The sequence below is a fragment of the Perognathus longimembris genome, chromosome 2 (assembly GCF_023159225.1).
Source record: "Perognathus longimembris pacificus isolate PPM17 chromosome 2, ASM2315922v1, whole genome shotgun sequence".
Lineage (NCBI taxonomy): Eukaryota > Metazoa > Chordata > Mammalia > Rodentia > Heteromyidae > Perognathus > Perognathus longimembris.
Window position 1 is genome coordinate 154,523,727 of NC_063162.1, and position 27,566 is coordinate 154,551,292.

The window sequence follows — 27,566 nt, forward strand, 5'->3', positions numbered from 1 at the left end:
TGTGCCAAGGACAGTCTTTATGAGCTCTCGGCTTCCATTTTTTGTCTTTCAGGGGAATGACTCCTCTGATCCTATTACTCTCTGTTTTGCCATGTAAATCTTTGTTACTTTGTGAATTTTCTGTGAAATGCTTTGAAAAAGAATTATTTTTTGGTAGTGGACTAAAGAGCTGATAAGTTCTATGGGAAAAAGGGAGTTGAATCGCTCTCTTCTTATTGGACATCCTTCTCATTTCAAACATTTTGTTGAGTGACTAGAGTTTGTGATAGCAGGTAAAAGAGAGGAGGCTGTCATTCCTACAGCATGTGTAACTTCTAATACTGTAGTTAGTGGCCATATTCCTTATTCAATTTCACATTCAATAGAATATGATTTCCAGTTTTGGCTGTGTTCTCAGCTGATATTATATAGTGCTTAAGAGACTGGTTATTGCCTTAGTGAGGGACCTTAGGCAAGCTGATTATCCTTTCTATTTGTGAAAAACAGCAACACAAGACTAAGAATTAGGTGAACTTTCAGATTGTTACCACTTAGTTTGGTGCCTTGTGTGGAGCAGTTACTAAATAACAGTCATCACCCAAGATATCCATTCTGACTTTTATTTTTAATGTGCAAAGGAGTGGAAATAAAGGTGGTAATAGGCCATAGGAAAATATTAGCAGCTTATTGCATTTGTCAATGCTTTCTCTAAGGCAAAGCTTGTATAAAACAAGTAGCCTAGTATATTATAAGCTATAACAGTATCTCACTTAAAATAAAAATAGCTTGTGTAAATCTCCTTCCCGCAGAAAGCCAAATGTTAAAAACTCAAACGTTAACATTCATCCACCAAAGCATTCCATACCAAAAGAGCTACTAGGGTTTTACCTTGTGAAGACTTTAGGGTTTGTTTTTTTTTTCCCCAAGACATTTGCACGCTAAAGCCAAGGCAGGGAACAGTTGGCTGAAACAGCTGATTTTTTTTTGGTTTGTTTTTAAGCTCTGAATAAACCTGTGCTTCAGAATGTCTCGAAGTTTCCTTTCTTTGTGGTTCATAAAAATACACAGTGGACAGTAGGGGCTCGAGCCTGTAATCCTACTTGGGAGGCTAACATGGGGAGGATCACAGAGGCCGGTTGGAGCGAAAAGAGTTTATGAAACCCCTTCTCGACTGAGAGATGGGGTGGGCTCCGAGTATTGGCTCGCTAGGAAGGGTTGCCTGGGCAGGGAAGTACGGCTGCCTCACTCCCCCGCCTCAAACATAACCAGCAAAAATCAAGGCTGGAAGGGTGTAAGGAGCCCCAAGTTCAAACCCCAGTACCGCCCAAACCAAAACACCAAGCCTCAACAGCTAACTTGCAAATACTCAGGCGTCGTACAGGTGTTTCCATCCCAGGGCAGGCAGCACCGCGAGATGCAAGTCCGCCGGGCGCAAGCCTTATTCAAACACAACACTCATCTTCTTTCCAGGATTTTCTCCTCCGAGAGCAGCGCGTGGGCAAGATCTGAACACCGCGTCCCGGCCCCATAAAACCCCATCTCAGCGGAGCCACCAGCCACGCTCTGCCCCGCACTGACTCGGCCTGGTGGGCGGGCGCAGGTAGTCGGCTCAGCTCAGCGGGCCCGAGACCCGAGAGGCTACCCAGCTAGTAGGGCAGCGACCACTCGGCCCTCTGCTGCTCCGGCCTGTTGAAGGCGACGCACTGCGCAGTGGTACGGGAACGGCCGCAGAGCACGCCGGGCAGCGACCGCCGGGCACGCCGCCGCTCTCCACTGCTTCTGCCTGCCGGTTGCTAGGAGTCGGGGACGCCCGCCCTCCAGAGCGGCCCGGGCCGGGTCTGGTGAGGCGAGCTAGCGGGCCCAGCGTCGGCCCGGACCGAGGAGACCGCGGCCACCTGGGCCTTCGAGGAGCGATGGAACCCGGGAAGGTCGGTGCACGCGGGGTCCGGTGGAGACGGGAAGGCGCGCTCCCGGGGCCCCGCCCGGACGCCGAGCTCCCTCGGCGCTGTGGCGGGACTCGGGCAGCCAGCGCGGCCGCAGCCTTCACGGCGGGCCCGCGGCGCCGGGAGCAGCCCAGCGCCGCTCCGGGCTTCCACCGTCAGGTGGTGTGGGCGGGAACCTTGGCTCTAAGCCTCGGGGAACTGGATCCCAGGGCGGGCCCGAGGGGTTGGCGGGGCGAGATGGGACCCTCTACCTTCCTACCTCTTAGCTTCTTGTGTAAGTTTGCAGTAGAGCTTTCTTTCTCATTGAGACAGGAAGGGAAACTGAGGCAAGGCTGAGCGTACCATTACCGAAAGAGCAAGGCGCCTGAGTTTCAGGTACCTGCTACGAATTTGTTCATCCTCGTAGGTAGTTTGAAAAACACCCAAACAATATCGAACATTTCATAAAGTGAGCACAATAATAGTAGCTTTGTCTTATAGTATTTGTGCAGACTGTTTGCATTTGTAGATAGAGGTGCAGAACTGGGTCTGGTGGTGCATGTCTATAATTCCAGCACATAGGAGACTGAGACAGGAAATTTGTCAGTTTGAGGATAGAGAAGCCACACAGTACCTCAGGGAGAAGGGATGGGGAAGAAGAGAAAGAGGAGAGAAGCCAAGAAAGGAAATGATTGTACTGGCCATCGGCCATAGAAGATATCTAAACTGCCAGAAAGCGACCATTTGACACCAGTTCCCTTGGAGAAGGGAAGCCTGAGGTAGCTATGAGTAAGAGAGGTCTGCTTGCAATGGCAGAGTATTGAAATGGGCTACAACCAATAGGACTGTACTTTGGACCTGAGTCCCCCCCCATACCTTCATCCCATAGCATTTGGATGCTTGTTTACAGCCTCCTATCCCTCCTATCGTTTGTTTCTAGCCTCTCCATTGCCAGCTTGTCCCCAGATAACTTGGCCATCTCCACTGTGTATTTTTATGAACCACAAAGAAAGGAAACTTCGAGACATTCTGAAGCACAGATTTTATTCAGAGCTTAAAAACAAAAATTCAACTGTTTCTGCCAACTGTTCCCTGCCTTGGCTTTAGCGTGCAAATGTCTTGGAAAAGACCCCTAAAGTCTTCACAAGGTAAAACCCTAGCTCTTTAGCTCAAGGCTAATGCTCTACCACTTTGAGCCACAGCACCACTTCTAGTTTTCTGGTGGTTAATTGGAGATAAGAGTCTCAGACTTTCCTGCCTAGGCTGGCTTTGAACCATGATCCTCATGTCTCAGCCTCCTGAATAGCTAGGATTACAGGTGTGAGCCACTGGTGTCCAGCTTTGTTTCTTTTTGATGGAATCAGAGTTAGGACTTAGACCCTCCCCCTTTCTTGTCTTACTTGGCTTTGTTGGTATTCTTTTTTTTTTTTTTTTTTCTTGCCAGTCCTGGGCCTTGGACTCAGGGGCCTGAGCACTGTCCCTGGCTTCTCTTTGCTCAAGGCTAGCACTCTGCCACTTGAGCCACAGCGCCCCTTCTGGCCATTTTCTATATATGTGGTGCTGGGGAATCGAACCCAGAGCTTCATGTATATGAGTCAAGCACTCTTGCCACTAGGCTATATTCCCAGCCCGCTTTGTTGGTATTCTACCACTTGAGTCACACCTCAAGCTCTGCTTTTTTGCTGGTTATTTTGGAGATGGAGATTTGTGGATTCATCTACCCTCACTGACTTTAAACCAATATCCTTTGGATCTTCGCTTGCTGAGTAGCTAGGATATAAGCATGAGCACCAATGCCCAGCAGTTGAATGAATATTTTAAAAGTAGAAATTTATTAATAATAACGTGAAAGATATAAGTATATTTTTGTTATCCTTAGGATAAAATAAATTTGTCCTTTTTAATTTGATATGAATGATTTAACTGTTTAGGTATACAGTGCAATATCATTTCTTTAGAAAGGCAGAACATTTTTTAGTAAACACAATGGGCTTTCCAGAGGTTGGTCTTCGCTAGTCCACTTCATCCAAGACTCTGCCAAGAGCCTTGGCCAAACCTTAACACAGCCAAAGGATGAGTCCCTAGGACAACCTAGGTGTCCTTTGTGCTCCCGTCTGGAAAAGCTCAGAGCTGTCTCCTGAGAATAGGCCTCTTACTTCCCTTTCATGGAACAGACAACCCAGCATTAAGTGAACATATCTCTGTTCCTTTGAGGAGTCTTTGTAGATCTTGCAACTTCTCTCCACTAAGGGCCTGAGGTTCATTCCTTTGGAATGTGCTCTTCAGAAGGAGAGACCTCTGCCTCCCATTCTCTGGAGGTGGAATCCTAATTTAGGTAATTGCTAGTTAGTAGATGGAGCTGGCCTGACTGCTTTTATCCTGGAACCCTTTCAGATTTCTACCTTGAGACCTCCCATTCTCCTTTTAAATATCAGTTACCTTTGTACAAACAGAAGTGAAGCTCAGCTTTTTTCTCTGCTGTCCTAGATACTGAGTAAAATATGTTTTTACCAGTTTAATGTCCTACTTTGTTTATCTGATATCTCTTTCCTCCCCACATTTTTTTCCTAGTCCTGGGCCTTGAACTCAGGGCCTGAGCACTGTCCCTGACTTCTTTTTGCTCAAGGCTAGCACTCTACCACTTGAGCCACAGTGCTACTTCTGGCTTTTTCTATATATGTGGTGCTAAGGAATTGAACCCAGGGTTTCATGTATTCAAGGCAAGCACTCTAGGCCATATTCCCAGCCCCTCCTCACCACGTTTGTTTTTTTTTTGGCCAGTCCTGGGCCTTGGACTCAGGGCCTGAGCACTGTCCCTGGCTTCTTCCCGCTCAAGGCTAGCACTCTGCCACTTGAGCCACAGCGCCGCTTCTGGCCGTTTTCTGTATATGTGGTGCTGGGGAATCGAACCTAGGGCCTCGTGTATCCGAGGCAGGCACTCTTGCCACTAGGCTATATCCCCAGCCCACGTGTTTTTTTTTAAAAGAGCACAATTCACTTTATTTACTTTTCATTAGTTTTAAACCCTGGTGAAATACAGCATCATATGGATTTGGTTTCCAATGGCCTTGACTGGAAAGTTGCGTCAGAATTTGGCACAAGCCATGCTGCTGTTTCCATGGGCATGAGTTATTCTGCCCCCAGATGGCTCTGATTTTGTTCTCTGTGCTACCAGGAGTCACTGTGTTGTTTTTCTCCTCTGTTCACATAAGCATGTCTTTTACCCAAGTAAGAGTAAAAACCTTCAGTTTTTCGAAGAGCTGTGTGGTCCCTGTGGTTCTAAGGACCTGGCTCATAGCCAGCAAATTTAGCCAGCATTACCTGTTAGAAGTCCTCTTCTCAGCAGGCCTCCACAGGCTCCCAAATGGCAACCTTTCTCCCATTTTCAGTCTGTTAGCCAGATCTGTAAAGGAATCCATGTGAGGTCCATTTTACCTATGTAGAGTAGACTCAGTTGCTGTCAGACTTCCACATATGAGAGAAAACATGCATCTTTTGTCTCTCTGAGCCTGATGACTCAGTATGATTTTTTCCAGGTTCATCCCTTTCTTTGAAAATGATGTAATATTATTCTTCATAATGGATGATTAAAAAATTCCATTGTGTATATTACCACATTTTCTTGATCCATTTGTCCATCAAAGGGCACCTGGACTGTTTCTACATCTTGGTTATGGCAAGTGGTACAGCAGTGTCTTATTCCAGGCTGTAGTTATGAAGACTCCTGCTGGTATCCCTTGGAAGTAGGATGATGGCACTGTGAATGCCATACCTGCTGCTGGGTCCACAAAACTAGAGGCCGTGAGTTGGGCAAGTGTTGTTACCCTGTGTACCATGGGCACTGGTTAAACATGGCTTTGTTAAGGCGGAGGAGTGGATAGGAAGAGTGGATGTGAAGTGACAGACTCAGTGGCTGACCTTGTCTGATAGGGTCGTGTAGTGTTAAAAAGCAGCCAGAACAGCTGTTAGGGTGGAGACTGGAGTTCAGGCAGAGGAAGGGACAGGAAGAGTGGATGTGAAGTGACTCAAATCCAGTGGCTGACCTTGTATGATAGGGGTGTAGAGTATTGATCACAGGCAGCCCTGACAAGCAGTCAGAACACTCTTTTGAGCCTGTAAGTTAATGACCAGTGTGTTATCTCTTTTATTTTGCAATGTTTAATAATTTTTGAAGTACCTAGGGTAATTTTAGATTAGTGAATACATTTTAAAATTCCATATTTCTATAATCTTTTTATTTTGAGGTATCATCTTTCTACATAGCCTCAAAACTAGAGATCCTCATGTCTCAGTTTCCCATGTTCTGGGATTACAGCTACTACACCCAGGTATAGTAGAGTGTAATGTACAGTGGTCTCCCAGGTGACTTCTCCCACCTTTCAATAGATAAGCAGTTATGTTCTAACATATCAAAAATTGATTACTTTTGATTTAAAGAGTGTCATCAAAAAAGCTCAATAGAGGACACAAAATTTTTTATTTTAAACTTTAACAATTTAACTTTTTGCTTTTGTTTTTAGAGAAGAACTAAAGATGATACTTGGAAGGCAGAGGACCTCAGAAAACACCTTTGGGTAATGATTTTAACGACTGAAGCTGGGGCTGTGTGGGACCTTCATGACTTTCTTGGTTCACACTGTTACATAACTCTGGTTCCTTAAGGCTCTTTTCAAAGGCATTTGGACTCACAGAGGATGAAGCCATGTGGTAAAACCCCTGGAGCAGTGATGGGCAGGGCTCTGGGCCAAGATATGTCTTGTTGGTTATCCAGCCTGATGACCATGGCTGCCTCCAGCTCTGTAGGCCCAGCTGCAGGGTGGGTGTCACTGTGCCTCCGATGCATGGTCCTCAGTTCCAGTGAGCAGCAGCAGGGGAGTGTGGGAGGGATTGGGATTGAGATTAAGCCCTTTGGAGAGTTTTATAAGAGAGATTCTTGCTTTATGTACTGTTGAGGGGTAGTTTATGTCTCATCTACTTTAAAATGTGGCTTCATTATCCTTTTTCTACTGCAGGTAGTATTTAATTTTAGTATTTGTTATATGAATATGTGGAAATAGATCAATGGAATGCTTTTGCACATTAATATATGTTAATATAAAAGAAAGGAGAAAATAAAACTATTGCAGGCCTTTGGTTTTATGGACTAATTACACTAAGTTGAAGAAATTCATTACATAAATGATGAAGATTGTATATAGTTTTCTGCCTTAACAGGACTAATGTAAACTGCAGTAGATTGTAGTAAATGATATATAAATTTCTAAAAGAAATGAAAAGCAGGCTTTTCCAAAAATATGTTAATGCCACAAAGGGCAAGTAGTATTCTTTGATCAATTCTCTGTGAATCATAAAACGCTTCTCATAAGATACACTAGATATGACATACAATTTTAATTGAGAAGTATTATTTATTAAATTTTTCTTATTACAAGGGAATTCACATCAAAGGAGCCTTAAGCCAAACTATTGTCTTTATAATACAATGATGATTTATCTCCAATATGAAAATTATTTCTTCAGTGCTTAACAAATCAGCTCATTGTAAATGAAATGATCTGCTTAAAAGTCAATATCCTAATAAACACTTCATTCAGTCAGAAAAAAAATTTTTAGTATTTGTTGCTGGTCTGCATCTTCAGCCCATCCTGGTCTCATGTATTTATTTAGATTTGTTTTTCTAATAAACATGAGCTTCTCTGATGGGAGCTACAGTTGCAGGCATTGTAAATGTTACTCTGCTTTAGTACTGAACGAATATTCTTTCAACCCATCCCTACCCACATCCTGCTGGGATTAGAAAGAATTTGCAGCCAGTGTCTTTTTAAAGATCTTTCAGATGAGAATGGTTTTGTAGGTAGTAAAATTAGCTTAATAAAGTTTCCTGGTCAAGGAAGAGCTTCTTTCTATTGTTTCAGGCTGTACAATCAGGTAGTCCAAAGGAAGACAAGAAACACAGAGAAAAGAAGCTGCACAAGGATCCAGAAATGGACTTCCTCGAATACAAAGAACATAAGTACAGGGACCCAGACCGAGATGCGCGGCACAGAGAAAGGGCTGGCGAGAGAGACCTGTACCCCTCTAAGGAGAATCCTTATGGGGAAAGAGACCGAGAGAAACACAGGGAAAAGAGAAAGGACACAAAAGACCGGGAGAAAGAGAAGTTGAAAGAGAAACATCGGGAACAAGATGCAGAGAAGTCTCACAGCAGGGGAAAGGACAGAGAAAAAGAGAAGGATAGAAGGCCCAGGAAAGAAGAGATGAGGCAGACTGCCGCCTACCACAACATCCTGATCCGGGAGGCGCGGGACCGGCAGTTGCTGGACAGAGCAGACAAGAAGATCCGTTCAGGTGAGTTCCCATTTATCCGAATTCACTGGACTGGTCACAGAATTTTGTTAGCTGTACTTCTTTTAGATATTCTTATTGTTCAGGGCATTTTTCATAATTTCATTTTCTCAAAGTATTTGTGAAGGCTTTGGCAAGTACAGCCCCCCCCCCCCCTCCTCATTCCCTCTCCCTTCCCCTTTCCTTTTTTTTCTGTCTCCCCTCTCTTCTCTTTCCTCTCTTCTCTCCCCTCCCGGCATGTGTATGTTGTACTGAATGATATATGTTTTGTTGTCTTTTTTTTGTCAGACATGGGGCTTGGGTGCTGTCTCTGAGATTTTTGTGGTCAAGGCTTGTGCTCTACCACTTTGAGCCACAGCTCCATTTCTGGATTTCTAGTGGTTAATTGGAGATAAGAGTTCCATGGACTTTCCTGCAAGGACTGACTTCGAACCGTGACCCTTAAATCTCAGCTGCCTGAGTAGCTAGGATTACAGGAGTGAGCCACCAATGCCAAGCTATATTCTTAATAATCAAAGAAGGAACAACTTTCTCAGGATTTACTTGAGTTTTACTATTGTAACATATTTCACATTTATTATCTCAACAAATCTTAGTTCCCTCATAGCTAAACACAAACAATACTATTTAAAAAGTTCATTGTAAAGGTGATGTACAGAGGGGTTATACTTACATAAGTCAGGTAATGAGGACATTGCCTTTTGAACAGTGTCACTCCCTCCCTCCTTTTCTTCTAGTTTTTCCCCTCCCAATTCCCTCCTCCCCCAAGTTGTGTAGTTCATTTCCAACATAACATAGTGTCTAGTGGGTTTCACTGTTAAATTGATTCAACTTTTAGTATTGCTCACAAATGTCAGTTCATTTTAAATGATATTTAAGCATTATTTATCTCCATCATAGGGATTCTACGTAAAGGTGCATACTGCTCCCTCCCCCACCCATGGAAGTTTCTTCACTATTTTTTGGTTGTATAGTGTTCGCTGCTTATAAAAATTTAAACTAGCCAACAGAAATGAAAAAGAAACACATTAAAATATTGTAACTCTTGGAATCAGCAGAAAGGCTGAAGGACTGGTTGTGAAGATGATGGAAACCAAGAACTTAGTGTTTTTTTGTTGCTATATCATATTCTAATATATTGATATACCACAGTCTGTGCATCCATTACTAGTGGCTGGCCATCCAGGTTGTTTGTACATTCATACTTTATTCAGAAATAGCCTTATTTTTGTTGTGTGAATAACTACTAAGGGTGGGGTTAATGGGTTGAGTTGCCACTAATTAATTTTAACAGTAACTGCTATTTTATGGCTTAATGCTTCTTTTTTAAATTATTATTTTGACAATCCTGCTTATTTTTAATAACGTCTTTAGTGCTCAGATGTCTTTCTTTTTTGCTTGTACTTCCTGCTCTTATTTTTTCAGCACAATATTTAAGATGTATTATGATAGAAAGGCCATCTATATACTTAGACTCCTTGAAGTTCTTTCTGTCATTATCTATAGGCCTGTTTTCTCATTCATATTCCTTATACATCTCTATTTGTCAAGGTAAAATGTAGGTATTTCCCTGTAACCTTTCCTGCTCACTGCCTCTAGTCTCATGGTCTAAATACCATTTGTCCTCTGTTAGAGTTCCAAGTTTTAGTGCCCAGAAGGGCCTTATCTATGAATCACAGGCTATCCAACCTTTTTTGTTTTGTTTTTGTTGCCAGTCCTGGGGCATGGACTCAGGGCCTGAGCACTGTCCCTGGCTTCTTTTTGCTCAAGGCTAGAACTCTACCTCTTGAGCCACAGTGCCACTTCCGGCTTTTTTTTTCTATATATGTGGTGCTGAGGAATCGAACCCAGGGCTTCATGTGTAGGAGGCGAGTACTTTACCACTAGGCCATATTCCCAGACCGCTTATCCATCCTTTGAGGTCTGCTAGATAGCATAGATTCTCCATGCTCTGCCCTGCCTGTGGCTTACCTCACAGGCTGTGGGAACATCTTCACTTTGCCCCCCATGTCAGTGGGGTGGCTGTGTCTGGCCTCCACAGTTGTTTGGAGGCCTCCTCTCTCCTCTCCTCAGTACTGGGGCATCAGGAGGCTGGTGGGGGATAGAGGTGGCTTGCTGAGAGAGATTTCCTTGGAGCTTTGTAGCTGATTAAAAATTTGGCCAGCTGGCCTGATCTTTCTTAGACAGCTCTCCTACACATGCAGCCCTGTTACGAAGCACAGAAGCCCTGAAGATGTGTGTGCTGGTAACTCTTTGGATTTCCATGGATACTTGCTTAAGCATTTGCCAGCTTGCTTCAGCAAACTGGAAGAAAGGGAAAAAATCACAACTATTTCTTAGATTGCCTTTTTTTTTTTTTTTGGCCAGTCCTGGGGCTTGAATTCAGGGCCTGAGCACTGTCCCTGGCTTCTTTTTGCTCTAGGCTAGCACTTTACCACTTGAACTATACACTACTTTTGGCTTTTTCTGAGTAGTTTATTGGAGATCAGAGCCTCAGGGAATTTCCTACCAGGTTGGCAGATCTTCAGATCCCAGCCTCCTAAGTAGGTAGGGTTACAGATATGAGCCACTAGCACTTGGCAAACTTGTCCCTCTTGTGTTTGGAAATGTTTTTAATTGAAGACTGTCTTAAAATATGTGTTAATAGTATTTACAATAAAATCAACAAGATGTTAGACAATCCTTTACAAGCTAACATTTGGGAAGGTTAAAAATGTTTGATTTTATTTTTTTAAGGTAGTAAAGTACGAATTGAAGAGAAAGAAAGGAGAGAAGAAGATTCTGAAAGGGTGGATGAAGATAGAGAAAGAAGATACCGAGAAAGAAAGGTACAAGCCTGAGAAAGCACTTTACATGTGCCAAGGGCAGAAAGCCTAGGGCACTGCTGGAGGGGATTACTGGGGACATTTGGGAAGTAAGGGTGGGAAGGAGTTAAGCATCAGGGATAGTCAGTTTCTTCTCTTGAGGTCCAGTAGTTTTTCTCTGATTCCATGCCCAACTCTTGCTTAATTTAGGAAGTTTGGAAGACAATAAAACTAAAGATAATAAAACTAAAATTATTCCCCATTTAGAGATTATTGTTAATATTTATTTTTTTATCTTCATTGAAAAGGTGATAAGCAGGAAGTATTGATAATATTTAGACATATATACTCTATCTGGTTTATATATATGTATAAGTGTGTATATAATTTTTATTAAATTTAACTTAGTGTCATCTTGAGTATTTTCCTGAGTTATGATATTTTTCTATAGTATTTGAATGAATGTAAATTTAATATTTAGTAATATGGATTATTGGTTCTCTTGCCATGTCTGCAGTTGTTGGACACCTAGATTGCTTGATTTTGTTTGTTTTTGTTATTGTACTGGCCCGGAGACTTGAAATCAGGGCTTAGACACTGCCCATGAACTTTTTTTGCTTAAGGCTAATCCTCTATCATTTGAGCTATAGTTTCAGCTTTTTTTTTTTTTTTTTTTTTTTTTGCCAGTCCTGGGGCTTGGACTCAGGGCCTGAACACTGTCCCTGGCTTCTTTTTGCTCAAGGCTAGCACTCTACCACTTGAGCCACAGCACCACTTCCAGCCTTTTCTGTTTATGTGGTGCTGAGGAATCGAACCCAGGGCTTCATGAATGCAAGGCAAGCACTTTACCACTAAGCCATATTCCCAGTCCCTACATTGCGTGTGTGTGTGTGTGTGTGTGTGTGTGTGTGTGTGTGTGTGTGATCTCACACTTTCCTGTCTGGGCTGGCTTTGAACTGCGTTCCTTGTATCTCAGCCTCCTGAGTAGCTAGGATTCTGGGGGTGAGCCACTAGTGCCCAGCACTTCACTTAACATAATTTTTTCTGGGCCCATCCATTTCCTTGCAAATTATATAATATTCTTTCTAATGGATGAGTAAAATTCTTTCGTGTTTATGTACCACATTTTCTTGATCCACTCATCCATTGTAGAGCATCTGGTTCATTTCTGTAACTTGGCTATTATGAATAGATCAGCAATGAACATGGATGTATGTGTCCTTACTATATCCTGACTTGTGATGATCTGGATAGATGCCCAAGAATGGTATGGATGGGTTCTAGGGGAGTTTTATGTTAAGTTCTTTGAAGAAAATTAGATATTGCTGCTCATGCAGCTATTCCCCTGTGGGCATTTTTTTTCCCTTTTTTTGGTGATATTGGAATTTGAACTCAGGACTTCATGCTTGCTAGGCAGGTGCTCTACTATTTAAGCCATGCTTCCAGTACTTTTTTGTTTTAGTTATTTTTTAGATAAAATCTCTTTTTTTATTAGTGTACATTAATTTTACAGAGGGGCTTTATTGTGATGTTCCTTTGATATGCATTTTTTTTTTATTTTTTTTATTAATTGGACATAAATTTTTTTACAAGGTGTTGTGCAAAGAGGGTGCAGTTACATAGTAGGGCAGTGTGTACATTTCTTATGATATCTTACAACCTGTTTTTCTATCCCTTGTCTAGGTCAGGTTGGCATATATGCAATATACAATGTATCAAGAACATATACAGTATTCACAGACTTGGTCTCTACTGTCTCTCCGTCTCCCTTTGTTAACAGTCATATGATATGCATATTTTGATCAAATCTATTCTGTTATACTTCCTTAGCTTTTTTTTTACTCCTTCCCCCCTTTTCAAACAGAATTTAGTGGGTTTCATTATGTTGTCTTCATATATGTATATATAATGTCACCCCTCTGTACCTTCTCCTTCCCTCCCCCACCCCTACTCTGGTTCCCTACAAAAGTCCTCCTCCTTTTTGTGCTCATGTCCTATTGTCGTTTCTACAGGAGTGAAAACATGCACTGTTTGGGTCTTTGGACTTGTCTTCTCTTGGTCAACATGATTATTTCCAGTTCCATTTATTTTTGTGCAGATGGTATAATTTCTTTCTTTATGGCTAATACTCTATTATGCATTTACCACGTTTTCTTTATTCATTTATGGGTTGATGGGCACTTAGGCTGGTTCCCTAGCTGAGCTGTTGTGAATAGTGCTATGATAAACCAGTGTGCAAGTTTGTGTTGATTTATATTCTTTCTTTCTTTCTTTTTTTTTTTTTTTTTGCCCATCCTGGGGCTTGAACTCAGGGCCTGAGTACTGTCCCTGGCTTTTTTTGCTCAAGGCTAGCACTCTACCACTTGAGCCATAGCCCCACTTCGGGCTTTTTCTATATATGTGGTGCTGGGGAATCGAACCCACGGCTTCATGTGTATGAGGCGAGCACTTTACCACTAAGCCATATTCCCAGCCCTACATTCTTTTGAATATATGCCCCAGTGGTATAAGGGTCATATAGAGGTCCATTTTTAGTTTCTTACTGATGTTCAGACTGTGTTAGTTTATATTCCCATCAACAGGGAATGAGGATTTCTTCCTCACACCTTGCATTCTCAGCAGCTCTTGTTTGTTTTCTTGATGGTTGCATTTCCTTTATTAGTGAGGATTTTTTTTTTTTGCCTCAGACCTTGATCTTACCTGTATCTCTCAAAATACTTGCTTACTTCCTAGTGAGTTGTCTTACCTTTTAAAGCCTGCTTTAAAAGGCTAACTCTCTCTGATTGTTATTTATGTTGTTGCTTTGTTTTGAATTTGACTTGTGGGTTATTTATATATGTATATGTGTATGTATGTTTGTATGTATGTAGTACTTGAGATTGAACTCAGGGCCTTGAGTTTGTCAGGTTGGTTCTCTACCAGATGAGCTACTCCTCCAGACCCTTTTTAAAAAGCCTTAGTTATTTTCAAGATACAATCTTGCTTTGTGCCTACATTATTCTGGATTATGATTTTCCTGTGTGTTTTCCCCTTTCTCTAGGGATGACAAGCCAGTAGTGTGGCACCTGGCATTTATGCCTCCCCTGTATCTGGGGTAACAGGTGCCATGAGTAAGATGGAGTCTTTTGGCCTTCTGTGCCCAGGCTGGCTATAAATGTTGATTGATCTCTGGATCTCTGCCACACAACTAGTTAGGATTACAAGCTTGAGCTATTGGGCCCAGCATGGATCTTTATTTTTCTAAGTGTAAATTCTGAAGTGGACCAGTCTGTCTTCTTGTTGGTGGAATGCTTGGTTAGCCCTTTTCCCACTCTAAGAGTTATGTAAGTAGCTGTCTGTGTTTTGTTCTGGATCTTTAACTTTTTTTTTTAGACTTAAGTCTTTAATTCCCATGAGGTTTACTTTGGCAGTGTCTTAACTTTACAGTTAAGGTTGGTCAGGTAATGAAGGAGACTGTTGGGGTCCCAGGAGAAGTGAAGGACCACAGGGAACAAGACGTGAGCAGGGAATATGGACTGAGGCCCTGGCTGGGATGAGCAGAGGTGACCCTCTGGGAAAGGCTTGTGTCAGGCATGCCCTGAGGGCTGCTAAGCATGCTTCTGAAACTGAGCTCTAGCTGGAGTATTCATTGTACGATTGTTGTACAACTTAAGTTGATATCACCTTGATATCACCAGTTATATACTGAGTCTCTACAGTGTTTTGGGAGTTACAAAGATGACTAAGGAGGAGTGGTCCTCATTTTCAAGACTCCTACCTAGGTAGGGAAGTTAAGTAAGTGATTTGTAGTGTCATTATAAAAAAAAAAAAGGCATTTGACAAAAGGACCATGTGCTTGGAGAAGTTACGAAGACTTCACTAAGGACCAAGCTTTTAGCACAGAGGCCCTCGAGGGACTTTGAGCATCCAAACCATCTCATGGGGGAAGCTAGACACTATGATCACATTGGGGTGAGAGCAACTGGGCTTCAGTATCTCTGTGATTCTGTAGGGCTGGGTGGCAAACAGCATTTAACACTGGAACAGTGATGTGAATAGGGTTTTCTCTTTTCAGAAAAATAGTAAATTAGGCTTTTGGGAAGATACTTGACAACAAGGTAGAAGAGGAAGGGAGAGTGGTAGGTCTGTGATTGTTCCTGCTTGTTTTTATCATAACATGTAGAAGACTAAGTATGTGTTTTTCATTTGTTCACACACTTTTCTCTGTTGTGTTTCAAAGCTGCAATATGGTGACAATAAAGACAATCCTCTCAAGTTCTGGCTTTATAAAGAAGAAGATGAACGAAGACACAGAAAGCCTAGAGAAGTAGATAGAGAAAAGAAACACCAAGAAAAAAGCAGCACAAGAGAGAAAAGAGAAAAACATTTGAAAGAAAAGGGGAACCTTCTCACTGACAAGGAAGGGGAAGAGAGACACAGAGAAAAACGTTATAGAGATCTTGATGATGAGAGGCATCGAAGTCACACAGAGAGAAAAGAGAGAGTGTCCAAAGACGAGCATAAGAAGAGGGAGTCCAAGGTATCTTCTTAAAAACTTTCTTTGAATTTTATGTTTATTATCTTTAAGTAGCTGAATAACAAAGCTGTTTATGAATACAATATAGCAGTGTCACCCCTTTCAATGTTCTTACCCATGCCCCCTACCCAGCTGCCCTTACTCTTCTTAATTTTGTAGGATATACTTTGGATTCTTGATTGTGTTCTCCCAAAATCTTCTTCATTTGTACATCCCTTTTCCCTTGACCCCATCCCACCCCTTTAGAGTACCAGCCTCCTAATGTTTCATTTTATTTTATTTTAAATATAATTTTATTATTATCAAGGTGTTATACAGAGGAATTACCATTTTGTAAGTCAGGTCATGAGTACATTTCTTTTTTTGGACAGTGTTGCCCTTTTCCTTATTTTCCCCTCCCATTCTGCCCACAAGTTATTACATAGATCATTTTCCACATCCTGTCTACTGAATAGCATGAATGCATCTGTTCACCCTTCCTCCCTCCCTTTCTGCATCCTTGATGTTTTATTTTGCCAAATGTTGAATTTACCTTTCCAAGGAATATACAGTTTGAGTTCTCCCTTGAAGTCACTGTATTTCAGCAAATACATTTGTGCACATTTATATACTACCCAAGGCATTTACTTACAAGTTTAAGCTAAATCTAGATTCCACATATAAAGAAAAACATGCTTCCTTTGTTACCTTTACAGTCATCTTGAGACCAACAATCACAGAGAAAAAGGTGTATTTAAATGTGGCTGGACAGTAGGGCACTGGTGGCTCTTTGTGATCTTAGCTGCTCAAGAAGCTGATGTCTGAGGATTGTTGTTCGAAGCCAGTGTGGGATTGCTAAGTGTGTCTGGTTAACTAGCAACCAGGAGTGTTTTTGTGGCTCAAGTAGTAGTGTCAGTCTTGAGCAAAAAAGCTAAGGGACAGCACCCAGGCCCTGAGTTCATGCCCCAGAGCTGGCAATAAACAAACCAACCAATAAATAAATAAATAAACTAGATAAAGTTAAGATTAATTGCTTAATAGCTGCCAAATTTTTGTTACTGTGTGATTAATTTTGGCATGATAAGGTGGTGGAATAGTTCACCTCACGGTACCCAGGAAGCAGGGGGAATGAGAGAGAAGGAGAGATGGGCAGAAGAGAAATCGCTTGAGAGAGAGTGAGAGTCAGAGCATGTCCCCGAACTGTGGGCTTTCTTTCTCCTTTCCTCTTTTATTTCATCTGGACTCCCAGTTGGTGGGATGGTACAGCCCCCATTCAGGGGCAGTCTACCCCCCCTTAACTGATCCTCCTGGGAAACACTCTCATAGATACAGTGTTCTGCAAGTCTCCTTGGTGTTTCTTGTTCCATCGAAGTTGACAATCAAGATTAGCTATCACAAGTACTAACTTTGGTACAAATGTGATTCAGGTCTCTATTATGTGATTAGTAGAGGAGATTATTGATCTTTTAAGTAATATGGACCCATATCTTTTGATTCTGTCATGGGATACCTTTTCTTTTTTTGGGGGGGGGGCGGGGGGAGACCAAGTTTTAATGTGTTGCTCAGACTTGAGTTTTGAGCTCCTGGGATCAAGCAGTCCTCCTTCCACAGCCTCCTGAGGAACTGGGCACTTGGGTGTATGCTGCCTCACACCCTGGTGTAAATGTACTTTTTACTGATTTGGAAATCTAGCATGAAACTTAAAGAAGGTAATGTTTTTAAAGTGGGAATTAAGTAAATAACTTATAAAACAGTTATAGACAGAATTGTTGGAGTAAGTTTACTAAAAATCCAAAACCAGAATAAAAATGTGTTACTATTGATTGCAAAGGATCTAATTTCCTTTTTTGCATGTTGAGTTCATCCCTGTAATTCCTTAATATTTTCTAGACTCACTTTAGAACTCTCATTCTTACGTGCACTCTGGCTGCTCTGTTTTTACCTAGTCTGGACTGTGGACTTCATTGTTTTGCTTCTTGGTTAATGTACCAAGAACACATTTTAGTAACACATTTTTATTCCCTTTCTCAGGATGATGTCCCAGGCTGGGGAGATGAAACTTGCAAGGAAAGGGTGAAGATTTCATGGCCGATGTCCATGAAAGTGTAGATGTACTGGTTGTAGGATCAAAAAAAACCACAGCATTAAAACTAGGAGCAATTAAATCAAGAAACACCTGTGGTAGGAACAGATCACTGCTTGGTGTTGGGACCTTTTGTGTGCTCTTTGCAATCATGCATCATGAGTCAAAGTCAGCCCTTCCATCATCTTTGCCTTTCCCCACAGCTGTGCTGAAACCCCACTGTCACCTTCTTTTGGATTAGGATATTGGGTTCATTTCTTAGCAGCTGTGAGACTCTGCTAGCCTTGTCCCTGTGTGTAAGATATGGGGAGCATGGACTTGCCCTGTACTCAGCTGCCTGGGCTATTGACACCGTGGCTGTGTTCCCACTGTTGAAAGCCTGTGTGTGCCTCGGGGATTTTCAGACACAGGTATGCATTCTGCTTACCCTAAAATTCTCTTTCTCTAGACCAAAACTCCTTATTTTCCTTCCTAACATTTTTATTTTGATTGGTTTCCAACATACACCAAACTATATTGTATGTCCTGTTATTCATCATGTAGATCTCATTGATCATGCATGTTCCTTGCCTAGGTCATGTTTGGTTACCAGAAATACATGCTTGAGTTGCATCTGTTTAGTTCAACCCTAGGGATGCCTTGCTGGCCATGTCTTAATACATACATTTGGCTTTTACTAAGGGTAGATGAAAGAAATAATTAACAGAGAGCATTATTCTGCCTCTTTATTAAACCCTTGTCCTCAAAATTAATCCCAGAAGCATTCTTTCCATGATTGATAACATTCCTTCTTTTTCTTGGAGTCAGAGTGATTTGAACTCAGAGCTTTGCTATGCAGATGTCTTCCCTTTTGTTTTATTTTTTAGATAGTGTCTATTTACGTCTGGCTAGCCTGGACCACGAACTTCCTATTTATGTGTTGTGCTGCTGCAGTGACATTGGTTATACCACTACTCCCCATATTTTTATTGGTTGGGATGAGTTTTCATTAACCTTTTGAGCGGTCTCCAAGTGTCGGGGTTTTTTAGCCTCCCAGGCTCTCCTGTCCTGCAGGAGAGACGGGAAAACACGCCCCACCCGGGCAGGCCGGGAAGAGGAAAGGGCGGACGAACTGCCATCCAGCCCCCCTTTCCAGGAGCAAAGTCAGCGCTAAGACTCGTTTAATGGCGGCAATGAGCTGTTCTTTTAAAGGGGTCAGAGAGCGGCTGAAGGGGAGGGGCACGTGCACCTACGTAGGGGCTGTGAATGGACACCTGAGCTGTCCATCAGGGTGGAGCTCCAAGGGACCTCCCTATATCTACATCACGGCCCCCAGGACCGCCTCACCCGTGGCCATCTTTAGAACAGCCTCGTAATGATGCGTCCGGGCGGTTGTGCCCCACATCCAAGTGGGATCTCCCAGCCTCTGCTTCCTGAGAAGCTATGTTTATAGGTGTGATCACTATGTCTGGCACAAACTTTCTCATTTAGACAACTTGACTATTTTAGGTACTAAGGATTCAATTGTGAACAAATGAAATTTTTGTTTTCAGGCTGGGAGGAGTCCTATGATATCAAACAGGTTCGCAGTATGACATTAGGAATGATTATTTTTTTTCCACTCTTTGGTACTGGGGCTTGAACTCCAGCCCGCATACTCTTATTCAGTTTATTTGTTCATTGTTCATTTGTTTATTATGTGCTCTACCACTGGCTCCACACCTCCACTCTTGGCTTTTGGCTAGCTAATTGGAGATAAGAATTTCTTGGATTTGTCTGCCGAGCTTCCAGCCTCAGTTCTCAAATCCCAGCTTATTAGGTAGGTAGGGTTACAGGAATGCTGGATAGGAATGACTTTTTTGGTGTGTTTTTGTTGTTGTCGTTGTTGTTTTGGCCATCCTTGGGGCTTGAACTCAGGGCCTGAGCACTGTCCCTGAGCTTCTTTTGCTCAAGGATAGCACTCTACCAGTTGAGCCACAGTGCCACTTCTGGCTTTTTCTTTTTTTTTTTTTTTTTTGGCCAGTCCTGGCCTTTGGACTCAGGGCCTGAGCACTGTCCCTGGCTTCTTCCCACTCAAGGCTAGCACTCTGCCACTTGAGCCACAGCGCCGCTTCTGGCCGTTTTCTGTATATGTGGTGCTGGGGAATCGAACCTAGGGCCTCGTGTATCCGAGGCAGGCACTCTTGCCGCTAGGCTATATCCCCAGCCCCCTCTTCTGGCTTTTTCTATGTATGTGGTACTTAGGACTCAAACCCAGGGCTTCATGTGTGCTGGGCAAGCACTCTAGCACTAAGCCACATTCCTAGCCCCATAGAAATGACTTTTGATCATTATATAATTCACATTTTTCTTTGTGTTGACTTTCAGGTACTAAGCTTAGTTGTTATGTTAGCCTAGTATTTGTTATATTTGTCCTATGGTGCTGTAAAGTGCAAGTCACTATTAATAATATGCCAGCTCAGCAGATAGAGACTAGGCTGTTTGCAGGAATCTGTTTAGATGATTATTGCTTACTTTTCCTTCCTTCCTTCCTCCCTCTTCCTTCCTCCTTTTGTTATGAAAGAGCATTTTAATCATTGTCCTTAGAAACTATAAAGTCAAAGCATGTTTGGGACATGAGACTGTACTAAGCAATGGCTGTCACTCAAATATGATCCTAACCGCTATGATGGTTGTTGTTTGTCACTTTACATTATTTTTATTCTGTAGTAATAGACTGTATTCATCACCGTCTATTTTCCCTTCCACATAAATTCATGTCCCCTTTTCTTATGTCCTCCTTCACTGATATGCCACATCTCTAAGACCTGACTGGAATGCTGACATTCTGTGCCTTGTTGTCTTTTACTGACATCACCTACTTAGAATGATTCATTTTTCCCTGACCATCACATCTTATTTGTTGCTAGAAAGAGTATTGTGAAGTGATTGATTTTCCTTCTGTCTTTCTTGTGACAGCTAAATAACTGTATACAGTTCAGAGATCATTTATTGGCTTATAATCTAATAGTTTTAATCCTATGTTTAAATTCATTTAATTAAAGAGAAGGTTGTTTAATTTTTTTTCTGTAGAAGAATAGGCCTGTGAAGTAGTTACATTCTATATGTTTGAAAGTCTAGGCATTGTGAGGAACTTGTCAGGTTTGTTACTAAATATGTTGTTCATATGAAATGGATGGCCACAATTATGTTATATACTAATGTAATATAGTTATTCATTTAAATATATTAGTTACCTAAGTTGTTAAAGACAGCAGCAAAATGTTTATTTTAATATATTCTTGTAGCATAGATGCTCTTATTAAATTTTAAGACCACATTTGCTTTTAAATTTACTAATTATGCTTAATTCCTTATAATGTACAACTTAATGGTTATGGAATTCTTTCTTCATTTGATAGAATGGTGAACACAGAAATCGAGGTGCACGTTTGAAAAGAGATGGGACTGGCAGCCAGTAAGGAGTATATATTCTGTTAACTCTTAAATTTAATACAGTTCTAATGGAATGTTTTAAAAATGGAATTTTCTCTTAGACTTAATTATAGATGGTAAATAATAAACTATGGTTTTACTTTGTTTTCTGTAGACCCAACTCTTCCAAATTACACTTTATGTATACTACAGGGACTAGACACTTATTATAAATTGCTAGTCCTTTTTTTGCTTTTTGAATGTTGTCTCGTACAAACAAAGAGAATCAGTACTCATAATTGATATGGGAGTCTCTTGTGCAGTGAGTGGTCCCTCCTCACCAGAAGACACAGCTATAGGTGGCTGGTCTATCCTCTTATCTAGGTGTGAGCATACTTATTCAGCTCACATCCATAAAAAAAATATATATATACTGTGCAAGTCCCCCATCCCAGTGTTTGTATTTGGTGAATGAGTGTGAGAGAGCCTTCGGGCCTAAGACAGGTCCATCTTGTCCTGGCGGAGCTGGCACTGGCCTGCCTCATCTGAAGTCCATGTGTGCCTTGGGAGTAATCTTTCAGTGAAACTATGATATTGATACCTACTTTGTGGATTGTAGATTCATGTTCATATGTAAACTAATTCTGTACAGAAGCCCTAGGTTGTCTTTTATTTTATTTTAATTTTGTATTTTACAGTACAAAGGTTTAAGTCTAAGGCCTCACTATGCTAAGCATGCCACCACAGAGCTCTACCCAAAACATGAATACTGGATTTTAATCTGTTCTTTGTTACCACAATAATTTGTACTTCTTTTCCATATGTTAGGCAAACTTGCTTAAATGCCTTTTCAAAATTTTTACAAGTTTGAACAAGACTAGAACTTAGTCCTAGGAAACCAAATTACTGGATTTAAAACTGATGATCTGCTAGAATACACAGGAAGCTTTGCCCATTTCTGTGATTCTATTGATTGGAATGAATGTGAGTTATAAAAATTGAGAATCAATTCAAAATTTAAAAACTTTTAAATCTCAACTAACAACACATAAGATTAAAAATAGAAAGTATTTCTATGGAAATGGAACATATAACCAATGTAAACATTATTATATTAAACATAAATTATTACTTAGGATTGATTTACAGACAGACATACACATGTTGGTCAAAATGCATACATAGATCCTTCTGTCTGCTGAAGATATTTTTCTGTATTGATTTACTCCTGAAATAAAAATATTAGGAATATTGTAGTAATCTTTGTTCTAATAAACCATGATTTTTCCAACCTTCAGCAGTTCACTAAGATGGAAAATATTTTGTTTTAAAATTTTATTATTTGTTTATTTTTTTAATTCAAGGCCTAGATGCTATCCTTTAGCTTTTTTACTCAAGGCTAGTGCTTGGCCACTTGATTCATACCTCTGTTTTTTTTGTTGGTTAATTGGAGATAAGATTCTTATGAACGTTCATGCCCCAGCTGTCTTCAAACAGCAATCCTCAGGTCTCAGCCTCCTGAGTAGCTAGGATTACAGGCATTAGCCACTGGCACCTGGCTTCTTTCATTACTTTTTTGCCATGTAGTACATACTGACTTTGAATTGAGGATCCTTCAACCTCAGCCTTCTGAGTGCTGGGATAATAAGCAGGTGCTACCCTCCTGCCTGGAAAATGTTTTATTCCTTACAAATCGACATTTACAAGTAAAATTTGATTTTGATCATGTTTGCTTTCCAGGCATGCAGAGGATTTAGTAAGGAGTATTGGAAAGGATAAAGATTCAAGAAGGAAGGTAAGACAGTCTCTTGAGAACATGTGGGTTTTATTATGTAAGATTTGCTCTCTATCTTAGTTGAGTTTCTCTTGGGATCAGAGCCTAAGACAGACATCTACAAACAATGTACTAGAGCATGATGTCAGAGGGACACCTGTGACTTGGTTTGGATTAAAAGAGTCAAATGGATTGAAAATAAGAAGGACAGAAATAAGGCATTGAATGAACTTAGAAGACAGCTGGAGTGGCATGGCTATGCTAATACCAGACAAAATAGACTTTGAGACAGAATGTGTTATCAGAAATGTATATTTCACAATAACCAAGTAGTTTGTGAAGTAAGAAGGTATCAGACCTTTAAATGCATGCAAACTTAATTACTGCCCCAACATATAAGAAGCAAAAGCTGACAGAATTGGAGAGAAAAAACAGTTCACAACAATAGAAACTTTAACACTTCAATTTGAGTAATGGGTAGAACATTTCATGCTATCGAATTAGATAGGTTAGAAAGGGAGAAATTCTTAAAGGTGTAAATCATAATGCAGCAGTTTTTGGGACCAGAGCTGTCTGAGAGGCTGGCAATGAGTGAGGAAACTGTTAGTACAAGCATCTTTGCACAGAGAAGCCCCAGCTCTGCTGGTTCTGCTTTCTCCACTGGCACAGTGTTCAACCTATGGTCTGCTTCCAACACACATTGGTGTCCCCTTCCTCACCAGTGTTTTCCTGTTTTAAATTGCCTTGTGAAATTGTATTTATGTCCATTGAGAATTGTAACAAGTGCCATCTTTTTCACTTTGAATATAAACATTCTCCACAGTCTTTATTTTTATATCATCTTAAATAATTATGATAAAAATTGTTTTCAGGCTGGGAATATGGCTTAGTGGTAGAGTGCTAGCCTTGAGCAAAAGAAGCTCAGGGACAGTGCCCAGGCTGTAAGTTCAAGCCCCAAGATTGGCAAAAAAAATACTTATTTTCATCACTTTGACTATTTTTTCTTTTCTTATTGTTACTGTCTTTTTGGACGGTACCATCCTTTGCCTCACTACCTCTTAGTTTTTCCCTCCAGTCCTCACTCACAAGTTATGTAGTTCATTTTCAGCATAGTGTCCAGTGTTCATCATGATTTTTCTAAAAATACATTTTTTTTGTTGGTTATAGGAATTGAACTCTGAGCCTGGGCGCTGTTTCTGAGCTCTTTAGCTCAAGTCTAACTTTCTCTACCACTTTGAGCCACAGTACCACTTCCACTTTTCTGGTGGTTCATTGGAGATAATCTCATGAACTTTCCTGTCTGGGCTGGCTTTGAACTGAGATCCTCAGATCTCAGCCTCCTGAGTCTAGGATTACAGGTGTGAGCCCTCTGCGCCTGGCTTCAGAAAGATTTTTTTTTTTTGGCCAGTCCTGGGCCTTGGACTCGGGGCCTGAGCACTGTCCCTGGCTTCCTTTTTGCTCAAGGCTAGCACTCTGCCACTTGAGCCACAGCGCCACATGTGGTGCTGGGGAATCGAACCTAGGGCCTCATGTATATGAGGCAAGCTCTCTCACCACTAGACCATATCCCCAGCCCCTCAGAAAGATTTTTGGATTCAAAGTCTTGCTATGTAGTGCAGGCAAACTAGCCATCTTCCTGCTTCTGCCTCCTGAATGCTGGGATTATATACACATGTGCTGCCATGTCCAGCTCATAATAATTCAAAAAAATAACTCTAAAAAACCCCCCCTTTTTTTTAGTTTTTGGTTTTGTTGTGATAATGTGGCAAGTATATTTTGAATTTTATTGGATTACTATAGAAGAACTCTTGATCTTGAAGTAAACACATTTCATAATTTGGTGCTGTTTCCCTGGCTCTTTAGTCTGTTTGGTAGTCTCATCCATAAAGTAGGTCACTTGTTTGGCTATCTGGCTGTGGATCAGATTTCTTTCTTAGTTAAGCTGGTATTGAGGTTTGAACCTAGGGTCTTGTGCTTGTTTGGCTTGCTTGCTCTTGCTTGTTCTGCTGACACTCTACCACTTGAGCTGTGCCTCCATCATAACTGTTTGCTGATTATTTTGGAGATGGAGTCTTGTAGACTCTTCTGAGTTGAAAACTCCATTATGCTATGCAATCTCTCCTTGTTCCTGCCAAGTAGGGGCTGTCATTTTCATTTTTCCGAGGAAATGGCTGAGGCACTGTTGTGCCAAGTCGCAAGACCACTCCCAAGAAGACCACCGAGATTCAGACACTCCGAAATGCAAAAGCAAGGCAAGGCTTTAGTTAACGGGCTGCCAACTCGGGCCTCGTCCTACCCACCGACACAGCGGAGGTTAGGAGGGAGCCCCGAGCTGTGATTACACAGGGCTTATAAAGGCAAAGAACAAGGTTACAACAATCAGCTGTGCAAGCGAGATTAGAACACAGGTACAAATCTGATTGGCTCAGGGTTCGATTCTAAAATGGGGTTCACGTGGTGGGGCCTGACTTCAAAGTCTGGCACCTCATTTCCCCCTTTTTCTTTTTGGTACCTTGGGAGCCAATCATGGCTCCATTCTGTCCATTTCAATGGCTTGCATGTCTAAGGGATGATATAGAGGTAAGGCATGGGCCAGTAGGGCCCAATGTAGTAACCAAAGGGCCTGTCACCATTTCTTACAAGAATAGTCTCTGTACTTCTGTTTTGCATGCCTCTAGTTTATCCTGCCTCATCTTCCCCAAAACAACTCTGGTCCCTTGATTTTAAAGGGGGGCTGATGGGTGAAGATCATCCATCTTCTGTAACTTCTTCAGGCTGACTCAGGGGCGTAGACCTTACCTAGCCAGGAACCTATAACCTTAGTCTCAGTCTTGAGACGAAGGCAAAGCGGCTGAGTTGGGTGCTTGGAGACCTCCCATGTTCCATCACGGTAGTTGTCATCCAGTGCAAAGGGGTCAGCTGGCCTGGCGTGGAAGCAATGAACCCAAGTGGCGATGCCGTCTAGGGTCCCTTCCACCGTGGTTCTTAGGATTTCAGTCCCCTGGTCTGAATAAATGGGGGGGGGGGTAGGGACAGAAGCAGAATTATATACATTATTTCAAAAGGAGTAAAGCCAAGCTGATAGGGAGAATTTCTTACTCTAAGCAGAGCAAAAGGAAGGAGTGACACCCAGTCTGCGCCAGTCTCTAAGGCCAGTTTAGTTAAGGTCTCTTTTAGAGTCCGATTCATTCTTTACCTGTCCTGAACTCTGGGGTCTATAAGCACAATACAATTTCCAATCTGTCCCCAGTGCTATCCTCTCATTTGACAAACTTACCCTTACTAACCATTATCACAGATGACTGGCAAATTCCTGCCCAGTAGACAGACATGGGCATTGGAAAGGCATGCTTATGAACTATTCTTCTAGGACTTCCCGGCTTTAACTTTTGAAAGGCCAACAGTAGTGACTCTAGGATCTGACACCATCTCTGCTATCCAAGCAGCGGCTTACTGCCTCTGGATGCTCCATCACTTTTGTCCCAGGAGGAGTGACTTTCGACTTGGACTCAGGGCCTGAGTGCTGTCCCTCAGCTCTCCAGCTCAAGACTAGCACCCTACCACTTTTGAGCTCCACACCACTCCGTTCCCAGCACTCTGCTGGCTGATTAGAGACAAGTCTCTCACAGGGACCTTTCTTTGCCCGGGCTGGCTTCGAACCGCAGATTCAGATCAATGAGTCTTATAAGGGGCCACTTTACTCCAATTATAAGCAACAAGGTGGTCCACACAGAAGTAGTTTTTAAGCATGCTCTCTTACCTGGAACTTATTAAGGGTCAGTATTAGATCTTGACAAACTTGTAGGAATCACCTGTGCTTCTCTGTGGGCCTGCTGGAAACTGTTACAAAAAAACCTACAAAGAAGCTGGAATGGCAATTAAACATTTTGGTAGCCATAATTCTCCTTTTCTCACTTTTGCAATAATTATTTAGGACAATTTTACTTCCAAATTTCTTATCTAGAAATGTATTCTTGATTTCCAAAGCCTTTTTAACACTAACACAACACTTTAGCTTTTATCTGCATCGGAAAAACTGAAGCTCACAGGCAATCTGAAACCAGGTGCCGCCCTTTGCTTACGTGCTGCTTGTTTTAAAAGAGCCTCTTTTTTTTTTTCTTCAGTCCCAGTTACTGCATGGCATGAAGACCTTTGAATTTAAACTTAGTTTTGCATCATACTGCAGTCTTGAACATATTCACACTCACACATGCACACACACATACATTTTCAAAAGATCTTAAAGCGCGCTGAATAAGCATCGGCCATACATTTTAAGACAAAAACCTTTAACAAATGATTTTAGCATTCTCCAGCCTCATTTCCCAGGGCTTGATAGTTTTAGTAAAACATTTTTAGTCTTAGTAAAACATTTTAGCGCACCAAACAATTTTCTGCTTAAGAAGGCTGGGTGGGGGTCCCCCTAGAGTTCTTTCTGTGGACACTCACACTCTGATTGTGAACCATCGCCTGTACATCTTTCCAATGAGCTATGCAGGTTTGACACAAAAGAGACTGTTAGACTTACAAACAACACAGAGACGACAGCGCAGCATGGTGAGGTCACTCCCTGCCACCTGTGGGTGGCTTGGGCTGGCCCTACATCCACCCCGTCGGCGGCTGCGGGTCAGGACTTGGACTTGGGGCTGATGCGTCCGTGTCCTGGGCTGTCGGCGCCGGCGAGTTGACTGGGCAGGACCCTCCGGAGCGGAGGGCACAGATGAAACATTTTCCTCAGAGTCCTCCTCTTGTAGAGTTAACTGGGATGGGG

At 41.8% G+C, this 27,566-nt stretch overlaps 2 protein-coding genes and 1 long non-coding RNA gene across 8 annotated transcripts in view; 1 reads left to right on the top strand and 2 right to left on the bottom strand.

The window, feature by feature from the left end:
- The window catches only part of Esyt2 (extended synaptotagmin 2), a 96,611-nt gene extending 95,024 nt beyond the window's left edge, over positions 1-1,587 (bottom strand). Inside the window, exon 1 of the mRNA XM_048340557.1 lies at positions 1,359-1,587. Coding sequence (XP_048196514.1) covers positions 1,359-1,370 — 12 coding nt within the window. The 5' untranslated portion in view covers positions 1,371-1,587. The remainder of the gene's footprint in view (positions 1-1,358) is intronic.
- A 180-nt stretch (positions 1,588-1,767) lies between these two features.
- The window catches only part of Dync2i1 (dynein 2 intermediate chain 1), a 79,599-nt gene continuing 53,800 nt past the window's right edge, over positions 1,768-27,566 (top strand). For 3 of the 6 annotated variants that reach the window (XM_048340548.1, XM_048340550.1, XM_048340551.1), the window contains exons 1-7: positions 1,768-1,907; positions 6,422-6,475; positions 7,817-8,249; positions 10,983-11,074; positions 15,270-15,569; positions 21,009-21,064; positions 22,762-22,816. In XM_048340548.1, coding sequence (XP_048196505.1) covers positions 1,893-1,907; positions 6,422-6,475; positions 7,817-8,249; positions 10,983-11,074; positions 15,270-15,569; positions 21,009-21,064; positions 22,762-22,816 — 1,005 coding nt within the window. In that variant the 5' untranslated portion in view covers positions 1,768-1,892. Of the gene's footprint in view, positions 1,908-6,421; positions 6,476-7,816; positions 8,250-10,982; positions 11,075-15,269; positions 15,570-21,008; positions 21,065-22,761; positions 22,817-27,566 lie in introns of those variants that run through there. The other 3 variants (XM_048340552.1, XM_048340553.1, XM_048340554.1) reach the window with 2 other exon arrangements.
- Positions 17,084-19,236, bottom strand: LOC125347364. The gene is made up of 2 exons (XR_007210156.1): positions 19,011-19,236; positions 17,084-18,633 (listed from the first exon to the last, which is right to left on the bottom strand). It is a non-coding gene; the product is annotated as an uncharacterized LOC125347364 (long non-coding RNA).